Here is a 24,956-nt window from a genome sequence, read left to right on the forward strand (position 1 = left end):
ACTTTTTTTAAAATGACTCCAGAAAGTGGATTTTAATCTTTCCTGTGCTGTGAGTTTCACTAAGATGTGTTTCACTGATGTGAAAGAAATTGATCTTCTCGTGATGGTTTTACTCTTGACCCAATTTTCAATAGATTATTTCTGGTACCTTGTGTTAAACAAAGAAGCACAGCTGCATTACCTGTTACAACAGTGGCCTGACCTTAGAACTGAATAGTAAATGAGTTGCTTTATTGCTGTGTTGTCTGGAAGACTTGGCCTGCTACCTTTGTCTTACTGTTTAGCGATTTATATATGAGGTAGCAATTTGACTATCAGCAGAGAGAGGTTTGGAGTTTTAGCATGGGGAATAAAATGCTGCTCTTTGGATTATCTTGCATCCTTCTTGCTTATTATACTTATATACCCATACCAGAAAACATCGAAGAACCCTGGAAAGTGAGACTCACAGATATTCTTACGAAAATAGCAACGCTCACGGTAAAATATTTTTCCTGGGAAATTGGGAGGCCTTGTTACAAATGAAGTGTATTGAGTCAGTATTTTGAGAGAGACTTTGCTCTTTCAAATGCTTTACTTACCAAATAATATTATAGTTTATGTAGTTAACATTTGAGTAAATTGCTAACATGCTTTATTATCTAATGAAGATGCAATGTTTGTAAATGTGTACTTCTAAAGTTAAGTATATACTGACAGCAAAAATAACCAGGATTACTAAAGGAATATTTGAGTAATTGTTCAGATGCTTGAAAATATTTGATGGCTCTCAGAAAGACTCGTATGTCTTCTTAAGCTCACATGTAAAATCATTCATATCATAAAATTTTGATTTATTTTTCTCCTTCTACTGTTTTAGTATCTATTTTTTCTTTTTAAGTAGTTCTTAGGCTTCCTATATTCAAAATTGTACACTCTCGCTCCCAAAGAAAGTTTATATTTTATTTACATTGACCAATTTTAAGTGTGTTAATAGTTAGTCAAATGGTGATGATGATTTCAATACAGGTTTATCTAAGTTCTGTGTTAATGTTAAAATAAAGTATCTTTTAATAATCAGAAAACATCACGACAGTGGCATTTATTTCTGATTTTTTCATATCACTTTATAATTATTTGTGGGAGCTATCTGGCTGTCATATCTTCTTTTGCCTTAGTCTGTTGGGGGAGCCCATCTGGGAAGCTCACTGGCAAGCTGCACTGCATCTTCCTGGGCAGAGAGTGTGCTGTGTGACACACGTGCTTCCTGACATGTCTCAGAGGCATTCTGATGCTCAAGGGCCACATCTTGGCACTTGCTACTGCTGTTTTCTCTATTAGGTCTGTGTTGCTAGGATGCAGATTTTATAATGACACATTCAATAACTGAACTCAAGAGTACACCATGTTATTTTTTACCAAAATGTACTTCTGTCTGGAAGTCTTATAGGTACTCTGGGAAGAGGAAGGTTTAGGGAGAACACATGCACAAACCAGTGAATTATCTTGTGTTACAAGGCCCCAATAAATGCTTACATATTATTTGATTTGGTCATGTGCACATCTCATGCAGATAACAGGAGCATCTATGAGGTGATACGTGCAAGTGCCTTGTCGTGTTTGGAAGACATTGTATTTCAGCCATCTTTCCCTTCTGTGTTTCCATACCTTTCTTCTCCATCTTCTGAGATGTGCATTTCTCCTTTGGTGAAGGATGTGCTATTCACACTATAGCATTATTGCAGCACTTACTCTTTTTCCCATTGAATCTTTATGTGAATTTTAGTGTTACTAAAATAAAAAAAAATGCATGCATTTGAATTTTGTTTTGATAGGCCACATTTTTTGAAAATATGGGTCTAATGAAATTTGAAGATTTTTTCTTCATATTAATGAGAACTCAAAATATAGAGGCAATTTCAGATGAAAACCTTACAGTGATTGACACAGACTTCAGTAACATTCCTGTTCGTCTGTATTTGCCAAAAAGAAAGTCTGAAAGACCGAGACCAGCTGTCATTTACATTCATGGTGGTGCTTATGTCACGGGAAGCTGCAGTAAGTGTATTTTGTAATGTGTGTTTTAATTTGATTGCAAACGCTATGTGAAAGCAATACTCTGCATCTCATGATCTTGTTACACGTACTCCTGCAATGAGTTAATTTTTCCATTGAGCATTTAACAGTAGTCATTATGTTTTATATAATAAATTCACTTAAATTAATTGGTTTTTACTTACAAACTTTGCATTGATTTCTGCAAATATTTTAATCATAATAAACTTATTTTGTCCCTACCTCTTGATATAACAACTAAATTCAATCCATAGTTAATTTATGTAAAAAATATTGTAAACAAGAATATGTTAATTGATTTTAACTACAATTAAAATTTTCAATTATGCTCAAAACTGCAATTTAAAGTGTATTTTAAAGCCTAAACTTCTTATTATGAAAAAGATCATTTAAAATATTATCGTGCGAAGTATATTAGGCTTTAGGTAAACTAAAGTCCCTTTATTAAAAAGTCTGAGAACTCTAAAAGATCGTTAAAGATAGATGAATTAAGGTGACTACCTAAATTTATGAATATTATAATAATGAGTATAATATGATCTTCAACATACTTCTAGAGTTCTGATTTATAGCCAATTTTATGCTATGGACATGGTTACTTTGAGAGAGTCAAGTCATAAACGTTTTTCTCTCCTGTAAAGTAAAATATAAATTCTATGAAAGGATAGCTTGTTACTATTTAAGCTTTGGGACTGTGATCATCACCACTGCTCGTCAGTCACTGTCTGTGAGGCAATGCCTGGTGTAGTCCTTCAGTACTGCTCAGCCACAGCCTCCTCCAGATGTAACTGACCGCAGAAATGAGAGGCAGGAGAGCAGTCACAGTGCACCAGGCTGTGAAACTGGAGTCAGGTGAAGCTGGCAACACAGGAAGACAGAGCAAGTTTTCTGAGAAACCCAAGCAGGTCATCAAGGCACAGCAAGCTTCTTTCATTGTGACCTAGCAAGAGTCTTCTCTTCTGGCCTGGGTTAGGACGGATTTAGTGGGTAGGAGTTAAGGAAGGTTTTCTAACTCCAGTGGAGATTTTTTTACATGTGGTGGCCAAAGTGTAGACTGCAAGATTTTCATTAAGTAATCACAATTCTGATTTCTCTTAGGATTCATAGATGTGTCTAGGTTTCCATTGCCTGGCATTTACACAGCTCTGTTCTCTATTTATGTCTGTCATTTCAGAGATGCGGCCCTATGATTTCATGAACCGAATGACGGCCAGCAGACTTGATGCTGTTGTGGTGGCCCCAGAGTAAGAGACTGGCTATTTTTAGTATTGTGCCCTTGCCCTCCCACCTAAGCTAGTTTACAGAACAAGTTGCAAAATCCGCAGTGGTGGCTGGATTGCTGCTAGGAAATTTGGGGTTAAAATTGTTTTCTTAACCTTATAATATCAAAATTTCCTCAACAAAGCTCCATTTTGCATTCATCTTTGCCATGGTAGACTCTTATGAGAAGCAGAGATGTGAACATCTTTGCCAATAGAGCAGTGGCAGCTTTAAGAACATAAATACTACTTAGGTAATACGTACGCCTATAGTGTATATTCATCATACCAAGGGGATAATAAGAAAGATGCTTGTTAGTTCCTGGCTGCTAAGTCCCAAAATAATCACACAGAAACTGTATTAATTAAATCACTGCTTGGCCCATTAGCTCTAGCTTCTTATTGGCTAACTCTCACATATTAATTTAACCCATTTCTATTAATCTGTGTATTGCCATGTGGCTGTGGCTTACCAGCTGAAGTTAGGCTGTCTTTCTCTGGCAGGTCTACATGGCTTCTCTCTGACTCTGCCCTTCTTTCTCCTAGCATTCAATTTAGTCTTCCATGCCTACCTAAATTCTGTCCTGCTATAGGTCCAAAGCAATTCTTTATTCATTAATGATAATGACAGCATACAGAGGGAAATCCCACATCATGAGGGGTAGAAGCAATCAATATATGTTAGAGTCATTTTTGGGCCAAGTAATATCAATTAGAACAAATGTTGGAAACCACTCAAACATCTCAAGAACCTTTTCAATGACAGCTCTTATTAATTCATGATTTTTATTCCTATGTTCAACAATATACTAGAAAGTTGATTACCTGCTATTGTTTTATGACCTTTTGGGTATATTCTATACTTCTTATGCCTCATTATGAGGTTGGAGAAAATTGGCTTTTCCCTCCGAATTTTATAACATGGGAATGGATTTACAAAATTATAGATTTTTGCAGAAACATTATAAAGAATTTTTTCTGACAGTATAATAAAGTCAGGTAGCATGAACTAGCAGGTTCAGTACTCTCGTGCTCGTAGCCACTGCTTTAAAGCAAGTGGATCAGTTATGTTTGAGAAATTTTTAATGTATAGTTGTAACATAACTGTGCCTTTATCATTATAATTTAACCAACTTTATCACGTTATAATTTACATAAGATTTTTTTAAATATTTATTTATTTATTATGTATACAATATTCTGTCCATGTGTATGTCTGCAGGCCAGATGAGGGCACCAGACCTCATTACAGATGGTTGTGAGCCACCATGTCGTTGCTGGGAATTGAACTCAGGACCTTTGGAAGAGCAGGCAATGCTCTTAACCACTGAGCCATCTCTCCAGCCCAATTTACATAAGATTTTAAGAGAGTAAAATTATATCTAGTTTAAGGATTCTAAAATATTGCAGGCAACCTTTGTTCTTCACCATTATTTAAAATTGTATTTTGATGTTTCATGGTTGATATTATGCTCTTTTTAAACATTTAGACACACCTTAAAATTTAAAAATTCACAAGGACTATCTGAATAATATTGTTTATTATAGAAATATAAATAATTCAAAAATTCTAATGCAAATTGTAAGAATAAAAAAAATAGAGCATTTAGGACATGATTCCATAAAAGAACGCACAGGGAGATGGGATTAAGGATGAGGAAGTGAAGATATTATATATTTTGTCTAATGAATCACAGTATATTAATAATACTCATTGAAATAGCTTACATATCCACACATCAAACTGCTTATTTTAATTCAAATCCTCATGCTTAGGAAATGAATTCTACAATTCTATGAAATTTTGGCCAAATAAGTTTCTAATTGAAGACAACTACCAACACTTTGCTCTCAGAGTTTGTGATTTTAAATTTCTTGAATAATCTAATCCATGATCATGAATTGCTTTTGAGTCACCAACTCCATTTTCAGGGCTTGGTGAAGTTACAGGCTTCATGAGGGTGAAAATACATGCTATCTTATTCTTCTCCTCATTGCACTAATATAAAAAACACTTCTAAACCAGTGTCTTATTTTAAAATAGAAGTTATTTATTAGTAAGCCTAGGTTTATTTGATGGGTTTAAAGGTTCAAAGTAGGGCCAAAATTTATTTATATATCTGCTAGTATGTTTTAGAGATAATTAGATACTTGAGCCTAATTATCTGTATCTTAAGTTCTTTGTTTCTTTTGTGTTTGATTTCCCTCTAAAGCTACAGACTTGCTCCTCAGTATCTATTCCCAGCTGCCCTTGAAGATTGTATTGTTGCGATCAAGTTCTTTCTCCAGGATAAAGTTCTGGAAAAATATGGAGTGGATCCTGCTCACATCTGTATTTCAGGAGACAGCTCTGGGGGTGCCTTGGTAGGATCAGTGACTCAACTGGTATGTTATGTGTGTTATGTATGATTGGAACCAGCACAATTTAGTCCTAACTCAAAGGAGGTACTTTAGATATTGTGTCTGAATGATGTTATTACTGTAATCTATAAAATGTATAAAATTATATAACCAAATAATTTATTCTTTTGCATTATTTTAGATTTAGATGTGGCTGTAGTCATGAAATTAGGTGATGTAGCATAAGAATTTCATAATCCTATTCTGTGTGTGTGTGTGTGTGTGTGTGTGTGTGTGTGTGTGCGCACATGTGCTTAGTGGGCACTGAATCTAAGGATATATGTTCCCCAGACAAATGATCTACCATAGAACTATGGAACTAACTCTTTTTAAGCTCTTCTTGAGTTGGTTTCTTGTTAAGCGTCCCAGGCTGAATTTGAATCTGTTCTGTATTATGGCTATGCCATGAGCTTGCAATATCTTTTCATCAGCCCCCAGCTACTTGGAATACAGTCACACCATCCAGCCTACCTTATCATACTAATTTTTTTAAGGAAAATATAGCAGCCGGGCGGTGGTGGCGCACGCCTTTAATCCCAACACTCGGGAGGCAGAGGCATTCAGATCTCTGTGAGTTTGAAGCCAGCTTGGTCTACAAGAGCTAGTTCCAGGACAGGCTCCAAAACCACAGAGAAACCCTGTCTCGAAAAACCAAAATGTATATATATATATATATATATATACATATATATATATGTATATATATATAACAATGAATAAAAAAATTGTTTAGTATAAGTTTTATTGCTAGTTTTTCAAAGATAAATTATAAAATTTGTTTGAATTTGGTGTCATTGTATTGATGCAAATTGATTAGTTTCTTGTCTCTCTGACTAGAAGACCTAATAAGAAAAGGGTAGAAGAAAATGATTTATTTGGGCTTATGGTTTGACATGGTACAGAAACTGAAGGCAGAAAATCCATGGCAGTGGGAGGAGTTTATCTCTGTGGAGCAGACAAGTGAAGCTGTTTTAATACATTTTTTGTGGACATACAGCAAGAGTCATGGAGCAGAAGCAATGGAGGAATGGTGCCCAGTGACTTATTCCTGGTGGCTTATTCAGCCTGCTTGCTTCTATCATCGAGGATTACCTGTACAGGGGTAGAACCTCCTACAGTGGGCTGGGCAGAACAATCTCTTGTTTAGAAAATCTTCAGTCTCATCCACAGAATAAACCTAGAAAGACATTTCCTTTTTTTTCCCCTCTCAAATAAATCTAGCCTGTGTCAAACTGACAAAACAAAATGAAAGACAAACCAGCCAGAGCTCCTGAACGCTTGTCAGCTTAACGCACAGGCACATCATTATTTAACTGCAACCTTCCCTTTCTTGTTTATGCCCAACATGTCATATTAATATCATTATATCAATATGAAACACATAGCAACTTTGAAAGTCCCACAATCTTTACAAATTCAAAGACGTTGATGGTTTTCACTCTAAAATTCCCAGTTTATCTAAAATTTCAAAGTCTATTCCTGTGGGTTCCCAAAAGATAGTAAATGAATTAAATAGTTTCATATTCCAAGAAGGAAGAATTAGAGCAATGTCTCAATCAGAACAACATGAAATAAAAGTCCAAAATAGGAAAACTTGGGGTTAGACACTGCAAGGTCACTATATAGGCTCCAAAGGTCTTGCCACAGCACATGTAATAATTTTCATTGGACATTTTATATCCCACGTAACTAAAGAAGATTAAATTTTACTTAAATCATGAAATATGATAGGTGAAGACATTGGATTCTAGATTAGCAGGCAGTATAGGGGAGGACGTGTGGCTATTAGTATTAATATATTTGTGACAAAACGTGTTAAGTTGCACACCAGCAACAATTAAGGATAATGGGATATTTTAGATTAATCTCTCCCTCCCTCCATCCTCCGTGTTTCCTTCCATTGCTCTATGTAACCACAGAAACGATTCTATGCTGGTTATGGCTTGCTAAGACCTGCTCTGATAGTGCCTACCAGCAGGTCCTCTCCTGGCCTGCAGTCATCCTGTATATCCTGCTTTGTCACTCAGAGTGACATGAGTGGCATGAGGAATCTCTGCTAAACCATTGCCTCTCCTGCTTCTCCAACCCTGGGGTGTCTCCTAAAATTTATAAAGGCATCTTCACGAAAAGTCTAGAAATAACTGAAGCAATTTATGACACAGTGGTTACTATACACCTCTTTGCCTGAGCTGTCTAATCTAACTGAGGAGGCAGAGGATAGCAATCTAACTGCAGTGGTTTTCCTTCTGAGGTTCTAGGGCAAGGGCAGTGGGAGAGAGGGTCTCGATGTTTATACAAGATTTAACACCACATTGACTCTGGGGTAAGAGTGACCACTCCCCCCGCCAAAGCATGGGTGTGACGTGGACAACTGCATCCACATAAAGCCTGAGAGAGCTTGGGAATTAATTCTAGACAAAAAAGAATAGAGTTAAACACAGCTTATTGATAGCAGCATTTTCTCAGGTGGGCTCTGTTTGCTAGACACAAATGTGTCTCATTTAAGAGAGGCTTCCTGATTAAGCTTTAGCTGTAAAACCTTGCAGCTCTTTTAAAAAGCCCTGCCATGAAACATTTAAATGGTATTGATGAGAAGCTGACTGCATGCTTTTTGGTTTTCAGCCATAGCAGGAAAAAAGCTGTGCCATTTTAAAATGCTGGCTTTCTGGGCCACCCTGCCAGCACAAACTCTGACTCTTTCAGGCAGGAGGCCTGGCTACAGAGCATTTTAATGCGGTTTTTGAGCAGACTGCTGCAGCTTGCTTGGTGTCAGGGACCTTGAAACACCATAGAGTTGTGGCAATAGAAAGCTATGGAATGGCTGGATCCAGCCGTCAAAGGCATGGCTTTAATGCTCTCCATATTGCTTAGCAAATTAAAGACTCACATGGTGGAGAAAAAGAGAGATATACAGTAAAAAGAGATTCAAAGATGAAGAAAGCCACTAAATATTTACAGTGTGTTAAAAACATATGCAGGCTTGGGAGAGATAAGAAAAAGTGAAAAGTCTTTAAAGGAGAGAGAGAGAGAGAGAGAGAGAGAGAGAGAGACAGAGAGACAGAGACAGAGACAGAGACAGACAGAGAGAGAGACAGAGAGAGAGAGAGACAGAGAGAGAGAGAGAGAGAGAGAGAGAGAGAGTAGTTGGGTGTGGTGGCACACACCTTTAATCCCAACACTTGGAAGACCAGCAGGCAGACCTCTGTGAGTTCACAGTGTGGTGGCACTCCTTTAATCCCAACACTTAGGGAGGCAGAGGCTCACAGGTCTCTGTGAGTTCAAGGACACCCTGGTCTACAGAGGGAGTTCCAGGACAGCCAGATATACACAGAGAAACTCTGTCTCAAAAAGTCAACAATTAAAAAAAAATAAAAAATAGAGGTTATAAACTAAAGCCTTGTAAAGTTGAAAAATAAACAAAGAGTCTGGATACTGTATGTTATTATGTTCTCTTTGAATTGTTTGAATGCTGAGGAAGGAGCAACACCAGCCAAAAGATATTTGTTTATAAATGCTGCTGTGAGATGTGAAAGGTTGGAAAAGGCAATGGTTTTGCTAAGATGTCTCCGATCTGGACCCCTTTGACCAAGGCAGAGCCCACGGGCTCTCTGGCTTCTCAATGTATGAAACATTTGTTGTTTCTCCACAGAGCTGATAAGACCAGGCAGTGAGACGTCTTCCAGTACTCTTCTCTCGCTTAAGAAGGACCCTTAAGCCTGCTCACCAGAGCTTTTGGGGGATCTGGCAGGTGATATTCTGGGAGTGTTTTAGTACACTAGGAGTCACTATTTTGGGGTTTATAATAATAAAGAACTGCAGTTTTAGGAAAGCATTAGAGATAAGGACAAACTTCCTCATATCTTTGCATTTGAAGAAGTAACTGTGTGGCTCAGATTAGTGTTAGAGATACCTCCAATTCCCCGACTCTTGTCTCTACCTTGGCTCTTTTCTATTTTCTAACCCATAAACGCACTGGTATGTCTTTGTTTCTTTTGATTTAAAGTCTGTGGAGCTTGAAGTATTCCCGAGAAAGCCACTAGTCTCTCTTAATTTCTTAATTCAATTTAATTCATTTTTTTTCTTGTCTTGTTTTGTCTCTGTGTGGATCCATGTTCATGGGAGTATATGTGTGTCAGTTTGCCCTTGTGTGTACATATGTATGGTGAGCATGTGGAAGTCAGCAGTTCCCTCATTTGCTTTCCATCTTTTTTCTTTCTTTCTTTCCAAAATAGAGTCTCACTGTGTAATGTTTGTGAGCCTGGAAATTTCCAGCAAACCAGTTTGGCCTTGAAAATCATAATTTTTCATACAAGTACTTTCACTGTCCCTGGACCTTATCAGGATTATCTATCAGATTAAATGGCCAGTGAGGTCAGGAGACATGTCTTTCTTCACCCTAGCACTGGAGGCTAGGCTGACACTATGCCCAGGTCCATAGACTTGTTCTAGCAAAGATTTTAAACTGAGCCATCTCCCCAGATTTCACTTAATTAATAAGTTTCTCCTATATTTTGATGAACCAAGGAAAGTTTATGTTGCAGTATAATCTCCCTGCTTCAAGCACCAACCATGGGCGTTTACTCAACTGGGGACTATTCTAGTTTTTAAATGGAAGATCACGTGCAGGCATTAACTCAACTGGACACTATGCCTGTTTATATGCAGAAGAGTTATTTGGCTCAGTCTCAGTTATACTGTTGTGTTCACTGCTACATATTCTTTCAACTTTCTGAAACACTGCATTTTATTTGGAAAATTACCAGCCTAAAGCCACTGGTAGGAGAGCTGTAAAACACTCTTCCTTTTTTTTCTGAACTTGCAGGACTTCTTCTTCTTCTTCTTCTTCTTCTTCTTCTTCTCCTCCTCCTCCTCCTCCTCCTCCTCCTTCTCCTCCTCCTCCTCCTCCTCCTGCTCTTCCTTCTCCTCCTCCTCCTCCTCCTCCTCCTCCTCCTCCTCCTCCTTCTCTCCCCTCCTCCTCCTCGTCTCTGCTCCTCCTCCTCTCTCCTCCTCTTCTTCTTCTTTGGTGTGTGCTGAGGGGAACGTTTCAAAACAGGGTTTCTCTGTAGTTTTGAACCTGTCCTGGAACTTGCTCTGTAGAGCAGGTTGGCCTCGAACCAACAGAGATTCACTGGTCTTTTCATCCCAAGTGCTGGGAGTAATGGCATGTGCTACCACCGCTGGGCTAAGAACTTTGTACCTGTGATGTGTTGTGCATTTTGAAGTTGGTCAGATACTTTCCTTGTGATGTGCTGTTGAGATTTCAACTAGCCCTCTCATTTCATATAAATTCACTTTCTGATGAGGGCATGACCCTGCGCTCAGCACATCCTGAACTTCCTGTGGAGGGATGCAGACACATTTGGGGATGCTGCAGTCTGCTATAAAAGCGCACTGCTGCAGGGACCCACTGAAAGGTCTCTCCTTCAGCTTGCTAACTAGGAAATGAAAGGAAGGATCTTCTTATGACTGTAAACTCTGGGCTCTTCCCGTTTCCGGCAGAGACAGATTACACGTGAAACATTCCATTACTTTCTTTTTCTCTTCTGACTGTTGTAAATTATTCTTTGTGTTTTCTGTCATATTATAACACTAGTAGCTAAAGGTGAGGCATATGATAGAATTGTTTTCAACATGTAACAACAAATGTTCATGCTCCATCTGAATGGGTTTTCGACATGCTGTTTTACCATATTCATTGTTTCTGCTATTGTAGATTCCTGTATGTCAACATAAACAAGCTGTGCATGATGACACATGCCTAGGTTAAAACCACATGGGAGGCTAACACAGGAGGACAGTATGTGATAGATAGATAGATAGATAGATAGATAGATAGATAGATAGATAGATGAAAACAACTTGTCACCAAAAACTAAAAGTATTTTAGAATATAGCCATTCTGCCATCTCTAGTAGAATTCTCCAGCTCAAGGTCTTGTTTGGCTGCCAAGTATGAAGAAGATGGAATGAGAGTCTCATTTTTGAAACCATGAGTAAATATTATGAGAGCAATACTCAGATACTATTTCAGTTTAATAAATTTATTTACCTCAGGACATTAAAACATAGTTACCTATTCTTTTTTGTTAAAGCTGTTGACTCATTAACACTCATCATGTGTTTTATTTACAGCTACAGAATGATCCAGAATACAGAAACAAAATTAAGGCACAAGCCATAATATACCCTAGCCTACAAGGGATTGATACGTGGACGCCATCTTATCGAGAGTATGAAAACGGTCCCTTTTTGTCAAGGAAGTTAGCAATTAAGTTGTCAACCCGATATGTAACAGAAGATGAAGAACTGCCAGAGGCAATACTGAGAAATGAGTACATGCCTGAAGGATCAAGAGACTTGTTCAAGTTTGTGAACTGGAGTCACTTCCTTCCTGAGAGGTATAAGAAGAACCATGTTTATAGGGAGTCCGTTCTTGGGAGGCTGAATGCTACCTATCCAGCACTTCTGGATAGTAGACTGTCACCTTTGTTAGTCAATGACTCCCAGTTACAAAATTTGCCATTAACTTATATCATCACATGTGAACATGACATTCTAAGAGATGATGGACTTATTTATGTCACCCGACTCAGAAATGTAGGAGTTACAGTTACACATGAACACATAGAGGATACAATCCATGGAGCCATATCATTTGTCACAGCACCAATGTATTTACATTCAGGTTTGAGAATAATAGATAAGTATGTAAGTTGGCTACAAGAAAATCTATAAATCAATTGTACATATAGCTATCAGTACATATAGCTAACAATTTCACCCAAAGGTTATAATTTAAAGTATTTTAAAATTAAAGAGTCTGAACATGATTTGAACTTTGGATAAACCTAATTTTAAATTAGAATAAATATGGTTAGTATATTGGGAAGCTACTTAATTTTGATAATTTTCAATTCAATAAAATGAAGATATTCATTTTATTGCCATCTTTAACACCATGAGTAGAGATATTCTCTGAGAAATCAAACTGAATAGTTCAGTACTAAAATGTGAATACTATTATATTCAAAAGGGCAGGAGATTCAAGACAGTGACAAGAATGCAGTGATGAATGAGGAGGTAGAACTTTGTAGTGGCATTTGTTTGCAGTGATCATTAAACTGTATTTCAGTCACAAGTTTTAGTTGTGTGTTATTCATACAAAAAATCAGTTTCGTCATTGTGAATTAGATCAGTATTTATTATATTCACTGTACATGAAGTCTATTTATTGCTTATAACTTACTAATATACTTTTCTGTGTACTGGGCACCAAAGTTAACGTCTTCACCACAAATTGTCCCAAAGCTTAAATATTTGAATTTTATTTAAACTTTAGTAAGATCAAGCCAGGTATGTGTAGCAGGCATTCTTGGACTGCCAGCCCCCAAATCATAACATGGAGACTTATTATTACTCATGAATTCTTGACCTTATTTTATGCTTCTACCACTAGCTCTTATAACTTAGTTTAAACATTTTCCTTCATCTACATTTTGCCTTGAGGCTTTTTAAATTTCTTAAATTCTGTAAGCCCTACTTCCTGCTTCCTCTCTGTCTGTTGGCTGGTAGATGCCTGACTGGCTGGACTGGACATATCCCTCTTTTTTTCCCTCATTCTCTCTGGAGCCTAGATTTCTTCTCCTGCTTATGACTGTCTGCCCACCAGTCCCATCTACTCCTCTACTGCCTAACTATTGATCATTCAGTATTTTACTAGATCAATCACGTGCCTTAGGCAGCCAAGGTAAAACCAATGCAACACTTCTTTCCATAGTTAAACAAATGCAGCATAAACAAATGTAACACACCTTTACATAGTTAAAGCAATATTCAACAACAGGAGTGAACCTCCTCATTGGCTATCTTATATCAAGTTGTCAGCACTAGAATCACATATGTGGAAATAGCACTAAAAGAACTTAGCACATTGTCGTTATATATTTAACCGTGTGTGTGTGTGTGTGTGTGTGTGTGTGTGTGTGTGTGTGCAATTTGAGAGGGAATAGGGACGTATGGATTTCGGGGAGAAAATAGAAATTGATGTTAGGCAATTATAGTTTAATTTTTAAAAACCTGAAACTTCATTCTCTTTTAGACAATGATCCTTAATCCAAGATGATACCTAGGCAACTCTTTTTTTTTTAAGTTTTTATTGAGAAAAAGAAAAAAAAGTTTCCGCCTCCTCCCAGCCTCCCTTTTCCCTCCCCCTCCTCGAAACCTTCTCCCCCTCCCTCCACTCCTCTCCCCCTCCCTCTCCAGTCCAAAGAGCAGTCAGGGTTCCCTGCCCTGTAGAAAGTCCAAGGTCTTCCCCCCTCCGTCCATGTCTAGGAAGGTGAACATCCAAACTGGCTAGGCTCCTACAAAGCCAGAACATGAAGTAGGATCAAAACCCTGTGCCATTGTCTTTGGCTTCTCATCGGCCCTCATTTTCGCCATGTTCAGAGAGTTCGGTTTTATCCCATGCTTTTTCAGTCACAGTCCAGTTGGCCTTGGTGAGCTCCCAATAGATCAGCCCCACTGTCTCAGTGGGTGGGTGCACCCCTCGTGATCCTGACTTCCTTGCTCATGTTCTCCCTCCTTCTGCTCCTCATTGGGACCTTGGGAGCTCAGTCCGGTGCTCCACTGTGGGTTTCTGTCTCTATCTCCATCCATCACCAGATGAAGGTTCTATGGTGATATGCAAGATATTTGTCAGTATTGCTATAGGATAGGGCCATTTCAGGTTCCCTATCCTCAGCTGCCCAAGGAACTAACTGGGGACATCGCCTAGGCAACTCTTTATGGGAGTCAGAATTATTCATAGTATTGTTTTCATATTTTGAAGTGCATCATTAGCATACTGCACGCCTGACCTAGGAAGCCATCTGAGCTGATGATACGTAGGCCTACTCGCTTCTGTTATTATGGGACCCACACCTCTGCCAGTACCAACAAGGGCATAAGTAACTGCATTTCCACTGGGAGGCGCTAAAATCATTGTCAAATTATCTGATGTCTTGGTATTGCTGTTGTTTCCAAATGGTTGTTTTCACCTGTTTTGCCCTTTAGCTTACAGCTGAACAAATTGGAAAATTATGGGTATCTGTGAGTTCAGTTGATAAACAATCCTTATCCTCATTACTTTCATTAATTTTCTTTCACTGCAGTTTGACATTTTTGTCACCTTAACGGTGACCTGATCATTGTTCTCTTACCTTATCATATGTGATTCTTCTTTGGCATTTGAACAGTAAATTGTTATAGGCAAACCAGGAAAGCTTAATTACTGTTTCTGTATTTTTAATTTTACTCATCATAACTATGAATTTAATTATCTACAGTAATCTTTTTGTTCCTGAATTAATAAAACAAAGGAGTCAATAATCAAATAACTATCAACCCAAACTGACAAAATATTTCTTACATTATTTACTTTGGTAGAAATGAAATAATTTTCAAATTTCTAGTAAACTAGTAAGTGGGAGGAGGGGAGGAAGTGGAAATTTGGATTGGTATTATTTTTAAAGTAATAAAAAATAAATGTATTTGTTTGTGTGCGTGTGTTTGTAACTGTTGATGAGGGCAAAAGAGTAGGTCCAAATGTTGTATTCTTTTTTTTTTATTGCGAAAAGAAGAAAAAAAAAACATAAACAAAAAACAAGTTTCCACCTCCTCCCAGCCTCCCATTTCCCTTCCCCTCCTCCCACCCTTCTCCCCCTCCTCCCACCCTTCTCCCCCTCCCCCCACTCCTCTCCCCCTCCCTCTCCAGTCCACAGAGCAGTCTAGGTTCCCTGCCCTGTGTTAAGTCCTAGGTCCTCTCCATCCATATCTAGGAAGGTGAACATCCAAATTGGCTAGGCTCCCACAAAGCCAGCACATTAAGTAGGATCAAAACCCCCTGCCATTGTCCTTGGTGTCTCATCAGCCCTCATTGTTCGCCATGTTCAGAGAGTCCGGTTTTATCCCATGCTTTTTCGGTCACAGTCCAGCTGGCCTTGGTGAGCTCCCCGTAGATCAGCTCCTCTGTCTCAGTGGGTGGATGCACGCCTCGTGGTCCCGAATTCTTTGCTCATGTTCTCCCTCCTTCTGCTCCTCCTTGGGACCTTGGGAGCTCAGTCCAGTGCTCCTGTGTGGGTCTCTGTCTCGATCTCTATCCATCACCAGATGAAGATTCTATGATGATATGCAAGATATTCGTCAGTATTGCTCTAGGATAGGGTCATTTCAGGTTCCCAATCCTCAGCTGCCCAAGGAACTAACTGGGAACCTCATCTTGGGCACTAGGGAGCCCCTCTAGGGTCAAGTCGCTTGCCCACCCTAAAGTGGCTCCCTTAACTAAGAATTGTGGTTCCGTGCTCACCTATCCACCTTTCCTTTATGCCAATTCTCCCGTTTCCCAGGTCCCCCCTCCTTCCCTTCTACCTTTTCTCTCCCCATCTCCCCTTACCCCCATCCTACCCCCCCCCAAGATCCCATTTTCTCCCCGGAAATTTGGTCTACTTCCCTTAGCGAAGAGGACAACTATATGTTTTTCCTTCGGTTCACCTTCTTCCTTAGCTTCTTTAGGTTCACCTATTGTAGACTCCGTGGTCCTTATTTATGGCTAGAAACCAATTATGAGTGAGTACATCCCATATTCATCTTTTTGGGTCTGGGACACCTCACTCAGGATAGTGTTTTCTATTTCCATCCATTTGCATGCAAAATTCGAGAAGTCATTGTTTTTTACCGCAGCGTAGTACTCTAGCGTGTATATATTCCATACTTTCTTCATCCATTCTTCCATTGAAGGGCATCTAGGTTGTTTCCAGGTTCTGGCTATTACAAATAATACTGCTATGAACATAGTTGAACAAATGCTTTTGTCATTTGATAGAGCATCTCTTGGGTATATTCCCAAGAGTGGTATTGCTGGGTCCAGGGGTAAGTTGATCCCGAATTTCCTGAGAAACCGAAACACTGACTTCCACAGTGGTTGCACAAGATTGCATTCCCACCAGCAATGGATGAGGGTACCCATTCTTCCACAGCCTCTCCAGCAAAGGTTATCCTTGGTGTTTTTGAGTTTAGCCATTCTGACAGGTGTAAGATGATATCTCAAAGTTGTTTTGATTTGCATTTCCCTGATTGCTAAGGAAGTTGAGCACAACCTTAAGTGTCTTTTGGCCATTTGAACTTCTTCTGTTGAGAATTCTCTGTTCAGTTCAGTGCCCGATTTTTTAATTGGGTTAATTAGCATTTTAAAGTCGAGTTTCTTGAGTTCTCTATATATTTTGGAGATCAGACCTTTGTCTGTTGCGGGGTTGGTGAAGATCTTCTCCCAGTCAGTAGGTTGCCTTTGTGTCTTAGTGACAGTGTCCTTTGCTTTACAGAAGCTTCTCAGTTTAAGTAGGTCCCATTTATTCAATGTTGCCCTTAATGTCTGTGCTTCTGGGGTTATACATAGGAAGCGATCTCCTGTGCCCATCTGTTGTAGGGTATTTCCCACTTTCTCTTCTATCAGGTTCAGTGTGTTCGGACTGATATTGAGGTCTTTGATCCATTTGGACTTGAGTTTTGTGCACGGTGAGAGATATGGGTCTATTTTCATTCTTCTACAGGTTGACATCCAGTTGTGCCAGCACCATTTGTTGAAGATGCTTTCTTTCTTCCATTGCATACTTTTAGCTCCTTTATCGAAAATGAGGTGTTCATAGGTTTGTGGGATAAAATCCGGGTCTTCTATACGATTCCATTGGTCGACTTCTCTGTTTTTATGCCAGCACCACACTGTTTTCATTACTGTAGCTCTGTAATAGAGTTTGAAGTCAGGGATGGTAATGCCTCTAGAAGATCCTTTATTGTATAGGATTGTTTTGGCTATCCTGGGTTTTTTGTTTTTCCATATAAAGTTGATTATTGTCTTCTCCAGATCTGTGAAGAATTTTGATGGGATCTTGATGGGGATTGCATTGAATCTATAAATTTCCTTTGGTAGAATTGCCATTTTTACTATGTTGATCCTCCCAATCCAAGAGCAAGGGAGGTCCATCCATTTTTTGGTATCCTCTTCAATTTCTTTCTTCAATGCCTTAAAGTTCTTGTCAAATAGATCTTTCACTTCCTTGGTTAGATTTACCCCCAGATATTTTATGCTGTTTGTGGCTATCGTGAATGGTGAAGCTTCTCTGATTTCCCTCTCTGCTTCCCTCTCCTTTGTGTATAAGAGGGCAACTGATTTTTTGGAGTTGATCTTGTATCCTGCCACATTACTAAAGCTGTTTATCAGCTGTATAAGTTCTTTGGTGGAGTTTTGGGGGTCGCTTATGTACACTATCATATCATCTGCAAATAACGAAAGTTTAACTTCTTCCTTTCCAATTCGAATCCCCTTGATCCCATTATGTTGTCTTATTGCTATTGCTAGAACTTCAAGCACTATATTGAAGAGGTATGGTGAGAGTGGACAGCCTTGCCGTGTTCCTGAGTTAAGCGGGATGGCTTTGAGTTTCTCTCCGTTTAATTTGATGTTAGCTGTCGGCTTGCTGTATATAGCTTTTATTATATTTAGGTATGACCCTTGTATCCCTAATCTCTCCAAGACTTTTAACATAAATGGATGTTGAATTTTGTCAAATGCTTTTTCAGCATCTAATGAAATGATCATATGGTTTTTTTCTTTCAGTTTATTTATATGCTGGATTACATTGCTAGATTTTCGTATGTTGAACCAGCCCTGCATCTGAGGAATGAAGCCTACTTGATCATAATGGATAATTTTTCGGATGTGTTCTTGGATTCGATTTGCCAGTATTTTGTTGAGGATTTTTGCGTCGATATTCATGAGTGAGATTGGCCTGTAGTTCTATTTCCTGGTTGAGTCTTTGAGTGGTTTTGGTATCAGAGTAATTGTGGCTTCATAAAAGGAATTTGGTAATGACCCTTCTGATTCTATATTGTGGAATACATTAAGGAGTATAGGTATTAGGTCTTCTTGGAAGTTCTGGTAGAATTCTGCATTGAAACCATCTGGTCCTGGGCTTTTTTTGGTAGGGAGCTTTTTGATAACAGCTTCTAATTCTTCGCGACCTACAGGTCTGTTTAGATTGTTCACCTGGTCCTGGTTTAGTTTTGGTAAATGGTATTTATCTAAAAAAGCGTCCATTTCTTTTACATTTTCCAGTTTTGTGGCATATAGGCTTTTGTAGTAAGATCTAATGACTCTCTGAATTTCCTCTGTGTCTGTGGTTTTGTCCCCCTTTTCATTTCTGATCTTATTAATTTGTGTGTCCTCTCTCTTTCGTTTGATTAGTTTGGATATGGGTTTATCTATCTTGTTGATTTTCTCCAGGAACCAGCTTTTTGTTTCATTGATTCTTTGGATTGTTTTCTGTGTTTCTATTTTGTTGATTTCAGCCCTCAATTTGATTATTTCCAGTCTTCTACTCCTCCTAGGTGAGTCTGCTTCTTTTTTTTCTAGAGCTTTCAAGTGGGCTGTTAAGTCTCCAATATGTGCTTTCTCTGTTTTCTTTAGGTGGGCACTTAGTGCTATGAACTTTCCTCTCAGGACTGCTTTCATAGTGTCCCATAAGTTCGAGTATGTTGTTTCTTTATTTTCGTTGCATTCAAGGAAGACTTTAATTTCTTTCTTTATTTCTTCCTTAATCCAGGTATGGTTCAGTAGATGACTGTTCAGTTTCCATGAGTTTGTAGGCTTTCTGGGGGTAGCATTGTTGTTGAATTCTAACTTTAATCCATGGTGATCTGATAAGACACAGGTGGTTACTAATATTTTTTTGTAACTGTGTAAGTTCGCTTTGTTACCAAGTATGTGGTCAATTTTTGAGAAGGTTCCATGAGCTGCAGAGAAGAAGGTATATTCTTTCCTCTTTGGGTGGAATAATCTATAGATGTCTATTAAGTCCATTTGCTCCATTACCTCCATTAATTCTCTAATTTCTCTGTTAGGTTTCTGTCTGATTGACCTGTCCATTGGTGAGAGAGGAGTGTTGAAGTCTCCTACTATTAGTGTGTGCGGTTTGATGGCTGCCTTGAGTTTTAGTAATGTTTCTTTTACGTACGTGGGTGCTTTTATATTAGGGGCATAGATATTCAGGATTGAGACTTCTTCCTGATGAATTGTTCCTGTTATGAGTATAAAATGTCCCTCTCCATCTCTTCTGAATGAATTAAGTTTGAAGTCAACTTTGTTAGAAATTAGTATGGCCACACCTGCTTGTTTCTTAGGTCCATTTGCTTGATAAGCCTTTTCCCAGCCCTTTACTCTGAGTAGGTGCCTGTCTTTGTGGTTGAGGTGTGTTTCTTGTAGACAGCAGAATGTTGGATCCTGTTTTCTTATCCAATCTCTTAGCCTGTGCCTTTTTATAGGTGAGTTGAGCCCATTGATATTAAGTGATATTAATGACCAGTGGTTGTTAACTCCGGTCACTTTTTAAGTAGTAGGGTTTGTGTGTTTTCCTTCTTTGATTTGCGCTGGTGAAGAGTCTCTAGATGTCTGAGTTATTGTGGTCATTGTTGGACTCCTTGGTTAGTGATTTTCCTTCTATTATTTTCTGTAAGGCTGGATTTGTGGCTACGTATTGTTTAAATTTGTTTTTATCCTGGAAAATTTTGTTTTCTCCATTCATAGTGAATGAAAGTTTGGCTGGATATAGTAGTCTGGGCTTGCATCCGTGGTCTCTTAGTTTTTGGAGAACATCTATCCAGGACCTTCTGGCTTTCATGGTTTCCATAGAGATGTCAGGTGTAAGTCTGATAGGTTTACCTTTATAAGTAACTTGGCCTTTTTCCTTTGCGGCTCTTAATATTCTTTCTTTATTCTGTATATTTTGTGTTTTGATTATTATATGGCGTGGGGATGTTTTCTTTTGATCCAGCCTATTTGGTGTTCTGTATGCTTCTTGAACCTTCATAGGTACATCTGTCTTCAGGTTGGGAAAGTTTTCTTCTATAATTTTATTAAGTATATTTTCTGTTCCGTTGAGCTGCACTTCTTCTCCTTCTTCTACTCCAATTATTCTTAGGTTTGGTCTTTTTATTGTGTCCCATATTTCCTGAATGTTTTGTGATGAGAGTTTGTTGGACTTGCTGTTTTCTTTGATCAGAGTGTTTATTTTCTCTATGTTATCCTCAGAATCTGAGATTCTTTCTTCTATCTCTTGTATTCTGCTGGTTATACTTGATTCTGTAGTCTCTATTCGTTTACCTAGATTTTCCATGTCCAGTCGGCCCTCTGTTTGTGTTTTCTTCTTTGCCTCCATTTCAGTTTTCAAGTCATGAACTGTTTCCTTTATCTGCTTGATTGTTTTTCCTTGGTTTCCTAGGGTATCATTCACTGATTTACTCAATTCCTCGAACTTTCTATTATACTTCTCATCCATTTCTATAAGGGCGTTTTTTATATGCTGTTTAAGGGTGTCAATCACTTTCATGAAGTCAGTTTTTTCTACTTCTTCTTGATTAAGGTGTTCATGTCCTCCTGTTGTGGGGTCACTGGCTTCTGGTGGTTTCGTGTTGTTTTTCAGATTGTTGGGAGAATTCCTGCATTGGCGTCTGCCCATCTCTTCCTCCCAATACTCCCCTTTGGATCTTCTTTTATAGGATCAGGTCTTCTTGCCCACTGATGTACCTTCCCAGTGATGTCACTCCCCAGAGATGTTTCTCCACAATGATGTTTCACCCGGTGCCCAGAACGAAACTCCACGCTGCTTGGTTAGCTCGCGAACAAAGGGCCCACCCTGCTCGCTGCGGGCAGGCTATGGGAACAAAGGAGCTACCGGCTACCCCTTTGTCTTCCCGGTTCAGATTCGGTCCCAGCGCCCTAGCAGGCTGGGCAGGGAGGCGCTATGCCCCAAAGGAGGGAGGGAGACAGGGGGTGTGGGGATCTGGATGTAAGCTGAGTGGGATAGGAAGAGAGAGGGGGTTTGGGCAGTATAGCCCCTGTAGGATGGCCAGGAAGTGTGGGCGGGCTGAGCTATGATCCCAGCTGCCGCAGCACTCACTCACCACAATGATGTTTCACTCGGTGCCCAGATCGAACCTCTGCCCTGCTTGGTTAGCTCGCGAACAAAGGGCCCACCCTGCTCGCTGCGGGCAGGCTATGGGAACAAAGGAGCTACCGGCCACCCCTATGTCCTCCCGGTTCAGATTAGGTCCCAGCGCCCTAGCAGGCTGGGCAGGGAGGCCCTATGCCCCAAAGGAGGGAGGGAGACAGGGGGTGTGGGGATCTGGATGTAAGCTGGGTGGGATAGGAAGAGAGAGGGGGTTTGGGCAGTATAGCCCCTGTAGGATGGCCAGGAAGTGTCAAATGTTGTATTCTTTCACGAAGCAGATATCAAGCAATTGAGAAAACTGCTACACCAGGAAATAGGAACGTAGGTAATGCCTGCTCTTGTATTGGAAACAGATAAGCATTTAAGTATACTAAGTAGAAATAGTCTAAACCAATAAAAAGGACAAAAAAAGGTGAGTAAAGGCATAAATACAAAAACAACAGGTAGAACAAAAGTTAAGCCCTTCTGTGTAAAATAATAAATATGTTAAGAAATTATATCTTACAGAGGGGCACACAGCAAATGTAAAAGTCATAAAATATAACTGAAATATACTAATCATTTCAATAAAGATGAGTAATGCTACTCTCTTACTTAAAGAAAACAATTCCCAACTTGACTTATAACAAGATCAGAGTCTTTAGGGGTAGACTTGACAATGGACAAACCAGACCAAAGTGTTTCCAAATGACTAAAAGGTAGAAGAGTAAAATTCTGCATGCAGGGAAAGGGAGCAGCTAAGATTCACTCTGTTTTCCCTCCAAATATAAATGAAATTAGTGAATGGCACCAATGAATAAAGTACAGAGAACCTGAAAGCTGAAGAGAAGCAGAATACCTGCCAAGGAGCTCAAAACTCAAAGAACACTGTGATGGTTTGCTGCTCCGGGTCTGTTTCTGTTTAATCTTGCCAAGATTTTGAGCATTAAATACCAGTAACCTCCAAAGTCATGGGCATGGGGGAAAAACAAACAAACAAAAAAAACTCTACTCTCTAGCTAAACCAAGAAGAGAGCTGATTAGCTAGATAGAAGTAGCTCTAGAAACGAAGAAACATGTTCCCCCCACACCATCCCAAGACAGTCAGGTGGAGGAGTAGACTGAACCTCTGTTCTCATGAGCCTTCACCTCAGTAAAAGAACTAAAACAACCATTTCAAGAACATAGAACCAAACTAGGTGTTAAAACACAGAATAAATATGTTGAAATCAACATTACCTATTTATTGAATTTGAAAGTTACATTTCTTAAAGATGCTTTCTTTTTTTCCGTTGTATAATTTTCACTTCTTTGTCAAAAATTGGGTGTTCATAGGTGTGTGAACTAATATCCGGGTCTTCAATTCGATTCCATTGGTCAATGTCTCTGTTTTTATGCCAATACCAAGCTGTTTTCATTACTGTAGCTATGTATTAGAGCTCTATGTCAGGGATGGTAATGCCTCCGAACAAAAGGTGCTGGCATAACTGGATGTCAACATGTAGAAGAATGAGAATAGATCCATATCTATTGCCAAACACAAAACTCAAGTGCAAATGGGTTAAAAACCTCAATATAAATCCAACCACACTGAACCTGATAGAAGAGAAAGTGGTAAGTAACCTTCAATGCATGGGCACATTAGACCACCTCCGAAATATAATGCCAGCACAGACACTGAGAGCAACAATAAATAAATGGGCCCTCCTGAAACTGAGAAGCTTCTGTAAAGCAAAGACACAGTCAATAAGACAAAAATGCACCCTACTGAATGGTCAATAATTAGTCTTCTGTAACAATCAGATTCATAGATATGTTTGATATATTTTAAGATCATACAGAGATATATTTTAGATAGATAAATGTTCTTCAAACACTTCAAAAATCTATAGAATATGGCATTTAAAGTATTTTGCTAATATAAGGCATTTCATGAGAAGGAGACACATCTACTCCTGGCAGCACCAATTTATTTCACAAAAGGATGGTGGGCATCAACAAAAATCTGCATAGAATTTGCTTTCAGTGAGGCAACACTAGCCATTTGGGCAAAAAATTGCTTTTGCCTTGAGTGTTTGAAAGTATGTTATACAGACTGTATAGGCAAGACAGAACAAAAAGACTTGCACTTCACCAAGACAAGGCAGGGCAGTCCTTGGAGATTCCCATTTCACAGAGTAGTCTGCCTTACTTTCTGTAGGAAACAGAGGAAAGCAACTGATGACCTTTGTCAATACAACGTGTGACTGTCCTTCCCTTCAGATTTTCTGGTTCACTGAAAAGTCTGCCAGATATTCTAGGCTTGTAGGTCAAAGATGAGTGCTTCAAAGATGCCAAACAGCTTATGTGATTGTCCAAGCAACCAGATATCTACGTTGTTTGGTAACATTACATCTTCCTTCTGGGATCTTTGATGGAGTTAAAAACTAAATAATGAGAGTTATAGTTTTCTTTAGTTATGATAGAAAATATAGTAGGTATAAAATGTTGGAATCATGTTCACAGTAACCATTCCTGCCAAATATATATATATATATATATATATATATATATATATATATATATATATTTAAAATGGAAATATTATCATATTAACAGTCCATTTTCAGGCATAATATAAAAATAATTTCATTCCATAAGTATGTGGATATTAACTTGTATTTAAATGTCATATAGGGTGTCTGATTCAAAATTAGCTATAATGAATTTTAAAAAATGCTGGAATGACTAAGATGAGATAGATAATGCAATATTTTCTCTGAATTTGCTAAATAAAATGGACAAAATATTGTAAAGGTCATAGTTGCTTTTGTTGTATTTAGTTTTACTATATTAAACTTTAAAACGTTTTGTTTCAATTAAAATGAAAAGGGGAAAATAGTGTGAAATATTAATTTAAAATGTTTTACTTTTACTTATGTTGTAGAATATTTGTTTAATGATGCAAAGATGTGCTGCAATATTTTATGCTGCATTTGTTTAACTCTGAGAAGCTGTGCTACCTGTCTGCCCAAAGTACCTCATTGGTCTAATAAAGAGCTGAACAACCAATAACTAGGCATATGTACTCCGGAATGCATAATTATACCCTGCTCTGCTCAGCATATTCTATCCAGGAGCCATATATTTATTCCCAAATGCTGAGGAAGAATGACTTTTTCTGATTTTTTTGTAGTGTTTATCTTTTAGGCTTTAGAGCAGGTAGGGGGAAAATGGTCCACAAAGAGATG

The 24,956-nt window shown here is 38.7% G+C and overlaps 1 protein-coding gene across 1 annotated transcript; it reads left to right on the top strand.

Annotated features, from left to right (window-relative positions):
• The first annotated feature begins 342 nt into the window (after positions 1 to 342).
• On the top strand, positions 343 to 12,548 carry LOC121453043 (arylacetamide deacetylase-like 2). The gene is made up of 5 exons (XM_041659564.1): positions 343 to 480; positions 1,815 to 2,037; positions 3,230 to 3,299; positions 5,528 to 5,699; positions 11,846 to 12,548. The coding sequence occupies exons 1-5, from the start codon at positions 343 to 345 to the stop codon at positions 12,446 to 12,448; spliced, it is 1,206 nt and encodes a 401-aa protein (XP_041515498.1). The 3' UTR covers positions 12,449 to 12,548.
• The last annotated feature ends 12,408 nt before the right edge of the window (positions 12,549 to 24,956 follow it).

Source organism: Microtus oregoni, unplaced genomic scaffold, assembly GCF_018167655.1.
Source record: "Microtus oregoni isolate MIOR12 unplaced genomic scaffold, Mior012 000010F_ref0000083, whole genome shotgun sequence".
In the NCBI taxonomy this organism is placed as follows: Eukaryota; Metazoa; Chordata; class Mammalia; order Rodentia; family Cricetidae; genus Microtus; species Microtus oregoni.

Coding starts and splice junctions, on each gene's coding strand:
- LOC121453043 (XM_041659564.1), top strand. CDS start 343: ATGGGGAATAAAATGCTGCTCTTTGGATTATCTTGCATCCTTCTTGCT. Junction 2,038..3,229: donor TTATGTCACGGGAAGCTGCA/GTAAGTGTATTT, acceptor CTGTCATTTCAG/AGATGCGGCCCTATGATTTC. Junction 5,700..11,845: donor TAGGATCAGTGACTCAACTG/GTATGTTATGTG, acceptor TTTTATTTACAG/CTACAGAATGATCCAGAATA.